The sequence below is a fragment of the Siphateles boraxobius genome, unplaced genomic scaffold (genome assembly GCF_051911475.1).
Source record: "Siphateles boraxobius isolate OS27281-9 unplaced genomic scaffold, OSU_SipBor_1 35, whole genome shotgun sequence".
NCBI lineage: Eukaryota > Metazoa > Chordata > Actinopteri > Cypriniformes > Leuciscidae > Siphateles > Siphateles boraxobius.
This window is the reverse complement of record NW_027508975.1, coordinates 15,101,667-15,110,033: the sequence shown is the minus strand read 5'-3', so window position 1 is coordinate 15,110,033 and position 8,367 is coordinate 15,101,667. Positions and strand designations below refer to the sequence as shown.

At 38.6% G+C, this 8,367-nt stretch overlaps 1 protein-coding gene across 1 annotated transcript in view; it reads left to right on the top strand.

Moving 5' to 3' along the window:
• The first annotated feature begins 4,664 nt into the window (after positions 1-4,664).
• Positions 4,665-8,367, top strand: part of eepd1 (endonuclease/exonuclease/phosphatase family domain containing 1) — a 34,755-nt gene continuing 31,052 nt past the window's right edge. Inside the window, exon 1 of the mRNA XM_077196538.1 lies at positions 4,665-7,710. Within this exon, the coding sequence (XP_077052653.1) occupies positions 6,878-7,710 (833 nt within the window). The 5' untranslated portion in view covers positions 4,665-6,877. The remainder of the gene's footprint in view (positions 7,711-8,367) is intronic.

Below are 8,367 nucleotides of genomic sequence, written 5' to 3'. Positions count from 1 at the left end.
AGTACATATCAGCTTAGACTCGAGGCCTTCGAAAAAAATTTCAACAATGGAGGGCCTTGGATTCAAAAAAGTTGAGAATCACTGCGCTATTTGACCTGTGATGCTTTACTTATGGGCAAAGTTATAGGCCTATATGAAATCTTTAAACTCATTTAGAGTAACTTTCAAAATGTATGCAATATTAACTTTTTACATTAAACTGACTGCCATCAAAGTTATGTTGTTGGTGTATAACGAAGTTCATAGAAAAATAGTCCACTCCTTAAAGATGATTTAGGGCTCAAACAGGATCAGTTTTGGACCGACGAATACATTCATGTTTTTAAAATTAGACATCCTATATGTGCTTTCCTGTTCACTGTTGTTTGTTTTTATAAACTGAGGAGTCCTGTGGTAATCAGCATGTGTTTAACTCATACCATGGTCTGTCAGAATACTTGATTTTGATGGAAGATGTGCAATAAAACCATTTTCATTGAAGCGCGCGCACACACACACACACACACACACATACACGTCAATCGCACACAATGGAGATGGTGCTGTTCACACAAACATTCAGGAGGACAGAAACTTATCAATGCTACCTCGCAACTTTTACTAATAAAATAGGTTCGCTACTCAATCGCTACATTTAGCAAGAGGGTAACATCGCTGGTTTTGAAGTAATTAAACACAGCTTTTCCCCCCTTCGGTCAAATATTGTGCCGCAAAGATCAATAACGGCTTTCAGTTGTCAATGCTGGCAAATGACCATGGTATAAATGGGATAATCCACATTCCCAGGACTAGTACTTTCACCCAGAAATCATCAGGCTTGACAACACAGTCTTGAGGTCTCTGTGCTCTTCAAGAAGCTGAGATGGTTCTCACTGCGGAACATGAAATCCACGGGGAGGAGTCGGATCCAGATCCAACTCCTCCCACCTAACATGCACTTAAACCTAGCCAACTCCGCCCCCTGATCCCTAAACCCAACCCTAATCCTACCCATCTCCACCCCTTGGATCTTGATCCGACTCCTCCCCGTGGATCTAATGTACTGCATTGAGGTGCTACTGGAGAAGCTCCTCCAATACAGTACATGACATTTGAGTGCGTTTGATCGTTCCTATCACGTATAACCTCTGTCCCCATTCTAAGTGTAACTCTCAAACAAATGGAGAACTTTGAACTAATGGAGTCTTGCAATAATCGGTGGGAGGATTCGCTCATCAGGTGATGTGACTTTCTGTGATTGGCCCACCATTATCCCGGATCATCAAGATAGATGATGTTTCAGCCAATCAGCGCCGACTCTAATTTTTTACATCATAGGGTAACTGGAGAGGGCAGTGTGGACAGTGACTGAACACTTCTCAGCAGTCTGTTTAGGCTGAAATAATGCATAGAGGTGCTTTCTGAAGACATGTGGTAAAGATTTCCTAGTAAAATCAATGTGCCAGTAAATATAATCTGTGCTACGGTATGACTAACTCAAACTGATATGAGATGTTGCAGGTTTTCACTCCAAAATTTGCACACTTAAATGACAAAAATCACAGAGAGTAATTAATAATTATCTATTAATCAGATAATCTATTTAGTCACTGCAACCTGTTCAAACCCATGAATATGGACTAGAAAGATTTCACAAAGGGAAAGACAGAAAAAAGGACCCTTTCAAAAGACCAACCTTGCAAAAAAGAACACAGTGGTTCCATCAAAATATGTTTAATCCTGGTGTAGTACTGGGTCCAGTCAAGGTAATATTTGCGCATATAATAGTAATATTTCTTTATTTCAAATTTAGATTTAAACTTCTTATATTGAATACCTGGATAAACTCTTGCAGAATCACTCAGTTTGCCTTGAAATAAATTACACATATTTAAAAAATAAATTTGTGCCAACCCTGTAATATTCCATGTTTAGAGGTTGAAAGAGAAATCCATTTTCTAATAAATACAAAAAAAAATACAATTTAAATTTTTTATATGAAATATATATTTTTTCAAAACACGTTTTACTTTAAAACTGTGAGAAAATCAAAGCCATAAATCTAAACAAGCTGTGTTCCAAATTTGAGGTTGATATAAATTTGCTTTCAATAAGAATTTGTTTGTGCCTGGTACAAAATGTTTCCAAAGATGAAATTCATCTCCCATTCATTTCCAATGCGTTCATTTTTGACCGTGTACAATACAAGTGTGGCTTTTTTTTTCAGGACCATTTAACCTTTTTGAATCATCTCCATGATTTTTTTTTCTCACACATCAAGTCCCAAAACCATTATAAAGTTTTGTACCATTCTGATGAAGTAAAAAATTCAACAACAAAATAACAAAACGTAAAATTTGACTGAACAGCACCAAAGGGTTAAGTAGAAAATCCAATGATCAGATCAATTGAATAATTGTGTTCCTGTAGCTTAAATAATAAATGCCACTAACAGTGCCAACAGTGCCACTAACTGCTTTGAATCTGGAATGCATAAACTGATAAAATGGACATCTTGAATGCAAAGTGGATAGGTCAGGGAGACGAATGTCACCGTGTCCTGAGAATGACCCACAGTAAATTACATTTTAACAGCTACATGGATGGAAGCAATATCATTTACTGGCCCCATGTTTGCCTCTTGCACACAGAGTATGTGGTAACATAGGCCTACTCTATAAAGTTCACCTTTATGTCTGATTAAGCTTGTGTCCATGTTGGCAGCTGTGTTAGGCTGTACTATGTGAGAGGTTGTTAATGTGTTCCCTCAGCGCTCTAAAGCCCTCTGGCTGATCGCTCTTATGTAACCAACACTACGCTCTTTATTTCATGCCAAGGCTGGACACCTCCTGCCAAATACAAGCCCTTACCATGACATCTCATTGAGCAGGACAGACAATGGCTTCTGCCTGCCGCTGTGGTTTGGCCAATCCTAATGTCCTGCTTAATGGTGACCTCATTCTCATCGGGCTCGGTGCAACATGACTGGCTGGCCGAGAAATCTGCAGACTCATCAGCCATTGAATCAGATCTACTTACTTTCTACAGACACCACAAACTTTGTCTTTGTGTTGCTACTAACAGTTACTGTAGCATGAAGTCTTTATTTGCATATTATCTCCATGCTGTATAATATGAAACACTCTGAATCCACAAGGATCAGTTATGTCATAAATTAGGTTGCACCACCTGTAGTCTCTCACCATGGATACAGTCCGTTACCCAGAAATATAATTACATCACCTAGTTACATTCATTTCACTTGTTTCTGAACCCCCTGAACTCAACTCACACAAACTAAGATCCTCAAGTACACTTGGAAGTCTATACAAGGATTTAATTGGTAAATATTTGCTTGCAGACATAGAGCCATGCAGTGGATTGTACGCTGCATCCGAAATCGCATATTTCCCTAGTTTATAGAATGCAAAAAACAGTTTGCCAACAGAGTAGTATGTCCAAATACATAGTATTTGACAAACAGCAGGTGAAAAGTACCTGGATGATCTACTACTTCCGCCAAGATTCTGAAGCGTCAGATGGACACTCATGTACTCTCACGAATTGTGAATGGCAGTGAAATGACACGATTTATACCGAAGGTCACATGACAATAACAACATTGTGGATGTAGTATGTCTGAATTTCAATTTCATTACTTTATATAGAACATACCTTTGGATTAATTTATCTTATGCCAATAGATGAATGCCCATAGATTAATATTATCATGATATTTCCAATAAAATTAGTAAAATTATATATTACATTGTACATACATACATACATATATATATATATATATATATATATATATATATACACATGTGACAACATAGGAGAATTAATACGTTCGAATTTCATTCATACTGCACACATTAATACTATATATTAGTATAAATTAGTATAACACTCTTTTAACAGTCACGAAGTAAGATTAAAAATAAATGTAGGCTAGTACCTGCTATATAGTATGTGATTTCGAACGCAGCGTAATTGTTTGTGGATATCATATGAATTAATGAATAAACTGAATCCTATTGGTTGATTCAATAAGTGATTACCTATTTCCTCACAAAAGCAGCTTAAAAGCAGCCTCCCCTCCATTTACATCCAATCAAAAAATGGCCTCTGGTCTGCTCGCCTGTGTACCGCTGCATCACATTCTTCTTTTTTTTTCCTTCCTTTTTTTCCTCCTTTGTTTGGCTTAAAGCAGCTTTGACTTCATGTAAGGGGAGGGACTATCAGACTCCAATGGTGAATGACAAAAATATTATAACATTCATACACTAGAATGTAGACTATTTGGTACAAAGTAAGTGCATAGTTTATACTCCGTCATTTGGGACCTGGACATAACTACAGTCTTGTGTACTGGGGATTTTGCCAGTATGCTGGTTATGCCAGTAGATGGCGGCAAATGACACAAGTGTCTTTAAGGTTGAAAAAGTAATGAATCTTTCACTAAACCGATTCGGTGAAAAACATTGATTCATTCAGGGACACAATCAATGACTATTGAGATAATGAGATTTAGGCAATATAGCGATTAAACTTTACCTCACGTAAACACAATACTTCGATCAAATTGATGTGATTAAGCTTATAATTGTAGTAACCAAAATCGTAGTTAAATATGGGGGGTATGGTGATTAAATCACAATAAACAGGCATGTAAACACGAATTGCATCTATTCCACTCTGAAAAAGTGTGAATGTTATTCTGACGTAAATATACGGAGGACGTTGTCATGCATAAACAGCGTTAAAGGCATCCGATTTTTTGGATTGCTGAAGAAACTGAGTTCATGTTGACAATGACAACATTGCACAACATAAATATATTTCAGTGTATATTGATGGTCGAAAACATCGAAATGAAGACATTTTTAGCTGTGTCCCATATACGTCCTGAAATGTGTTTTGTATTTGACCTAGGTTGATTAAAATAGTGGCCAGTAACACACCTACTGCGAGTTCATAATTTGTGCTGTGTATTGGGGTATGTGGATAATGGTGGTTAAAAGAAAATTCTTTGTTGATAATCAGATTAAAGAAAATTGCATGGGAGTGAAGGGGTTTGCTTTTGTTCAATAAATAATATGGCTCTAGGTTGGTACTAAAAGGCATTGTCTTGATAACACACATCTCAGTACTAGAAGTGAGGAATTGGAGCTGGATCACACATTACCTAAACTATAACATATGAATGCCAGAAATGTGAGCTCAACACATGATCACCAATGTCTGTCTAACCCCATGCACACCTTGTTCCAGAAATAGTTTAGCAAGGCACATTTAAACACAATAGGCAATTTGTGCTCCAGAATGCTAAGTAATATTTAAAATGCATATCTATTCTTTGATAGCACAAAGAATGGTAGTCATAAATGTTATGTTTATTATTGTGTGATAATTTTGGACTGTATATTTTTACTTTAATCTTTTATTTGTTATTAAACAGATATGCATCCCTGAAAATAAACTATTTTAAATCTTTAGGCTACTTGAGGCAGATTTTATCTTCTGTTTGCTGCAATCACAACAAAGATTAATCATCTGACTGGCATTCAGATCAGATGCTAATTGTGGCATTAATTGAATTGACAACAGCTCAAAGCACATTGTGAAAGTTACTTTGCCACAAGGATTTAAAGATAGGCCTATATAAATAGTGTCATCATTTCTCCTGACATGTGTCATACAAACAAGTTATTTCATTTAGTTTTTAGAAAATATTCAAAACATAATCGAAACAACCTTCTAGAATAGATATTTAAGCTCAGATTTGTTGTACTTAATTTTACAATCCTATTACTGCTTGTACAATAAATCTGAACAAAATGTTCACGAGGGATCAAATAATCACAATAGCTCCGTGTCTCTATCAAGTGTCATATTGGGAGAGTCACAGACAATGCCCAATAATAAAGACAGGAGGAAACGCCCCCGTCAGGTTTGATGAGTGCTTTGAAATAGCTTTGGGAAGTGCGATTCACTTTAGAGAGTCGAACAAGCTGGTCCGTTGAGTCATCGCTCGAAAGCGATCACTTTTTTTTTAAAAGTTGCATAAATTCTAATTGTGTGTGCAAGTCTAAATGTTCCAGTTTGATTATATGACTCTGCGTGTGTGTGTGTGTGTGTGTGTGTGTGTGTGTGTGTGTGTGTGTGTGTATCAAGTATTATCATCCTTTTCTGATGTTATGTTGATCACGTTAATTTAGTTTTCTCACAGAAAGTTCACACCATGTTATCTAGTTTGATAACTATAAAGATAACATTCTAGTAATTAAAAGCGTGCGCTGCAGGTTTGTCATGGTTCTGATTGGCTGATTGTCAATGTTTTTATCGTTCAAAAGCTGGAAAAATCGTTCTGAAAGTGATTCCAACGAAATCGTTCATCTAGCTGTGTAGTTATAGCTGTCGTGTTCTCTTCCCTATTTTCTTAGAATTAGAACGATTATTAACACGTTATAGTAATAGGCTTACAGTGTCCACTTGACAGGCATTTAGAGTTCTGTGATTCTTGAATCCTTCTTAAATTGATTCGATTGAATCATTAAAAAGAGTCGGTTCAGGTTCAAAAGAACAATTCGTCCGCGAATCGGACAGCACGACATAGAAACCTCGCTAGGGTTCACTTCAGTTCAGTCTGCCTGGATGCGCGTTGACATGGACGCTGTTCGTTCTGCTCTGAGACTGAGAAAACACGGGGAATTCTGCAAGTACTGACACAGATAAGAGAGATTACAGTGATATATGTTCGTGTGTGTTTAAGGAGAAGTCGTTAAAGAATTTATAGCTTTAAATATCAAGTTCAAATATCAAAATAAGTCTATGTGCCCCCCGGATCTGGACGGGTTTCATTCTCAGTTACCGAACTGAATCACCAAGACACATGGGTGGGAATCTCGGATGCCACCGGTCCATTCCCAAGGACCCCACGGATTTCTGTCAGGGCAAACGCAAGTTCAGCGCGGCATGCAACTTCAGCCACATACTAGTGAATCAGGAGCGCCTGAACATCAACACCGCGACCGAGGAGGAGCTCATGACTCTGCCGGGCGTGAACCGCGGGGTGGCTCAGAACATCGTGGAGTACCGGGAATGCATCGGCGGATTCAAGAAAGTAGAAGACCTGGCGTTAGTCAGTGGAGTCGGTGCAACTAAACTAGAGGCGATTAAACTAGAGATCTGCGTGTCGAGCAAGAACAGCTCGTCTAATCACTCTCCTTCATCTCTGCGCAAAGAGCACGAGCACCTGCCGTGCACCGGCGTGAACATAAACACGGCCACGCCGCCGCAGCTCATGAGCGTCCGCGGCATCACCGAGAAAATCGCCAAGAACGTCGTAGAGTTCCGTTCCGTGCACGGCCCGTTTAGAAGCATCGAAGACCTGGTCAAAGTGGCCAACATAAATTCATCCTTGCTGGACAGGATCCGTTTCCAGGTGTTCGTGGAGCGCTCCAGGACTCCTTCCACGAACACGAACGGAGGGTTCACGCACCCGAGCCCCACGTCCTTCAGTGTTCGCAGCGATGAGATGGACGTTCCGCTCGGAGGACCGCCGCTCGTCACATCTGTCCGGCCCTGCGTGGAGCGTCCAGCGGGCACGCGTGATGGAAAGCCCGTGGTGCGAGTGGCCACCTGGAACCTGCAGCGCTGCTCAAGTGAGAAGGCCAACAACCCTGGGGTCAAAGAGGTCGTCTGTATGACCCTACTAGAAAATGAGTGAGTAAACTATTAAATTGCAACACGAATGCCTTTTTAGACAATAGCCTAAAGTATTAGCCTAAAGTAGCCTACTTTAGTATTCTTTTTAGTACCTTTAAGAGTCATGATAACATATTTTTGTACCATCATATAATCATATTTTGACACTACCATGGCAATACCTTATGGGCATGTGCCAGGGTAATACCATGTTTTTGGATGTGTACCATCCAAATAATTTGAATTTGGAGTACATTCATATGACCATGTTTTCAGACATGCACAATGTGTTGTGGACTGGACATAGTCTGTTTTTTTTTTTTTTTGATGGACCATTGAGTACCATGCAAACAACATGGTACATGAGTATGCTAATCACTCAGTACAGTTACATATTAAAGGACCATGGTATTATTATCTGATACCATCACTGCACCCTGGTAGCATCACAGTACTTCTTTGTAAAGGTATATGGACATTTGGACCTTTACACCCTGAATAGTGAAAAACATTTAACTAGGAATGTCCCGATCAATTTTTTTGTGCCTCCAATCCTAGTCATTGGATATTGAGTACACCGAGTAAGTTAAAGTTATTAAAATCAATATATATATAGGAATAATAGAAATTTGGTTAGATTTAATTTATTCAAATGATAATTTCTGAAGTCACAAT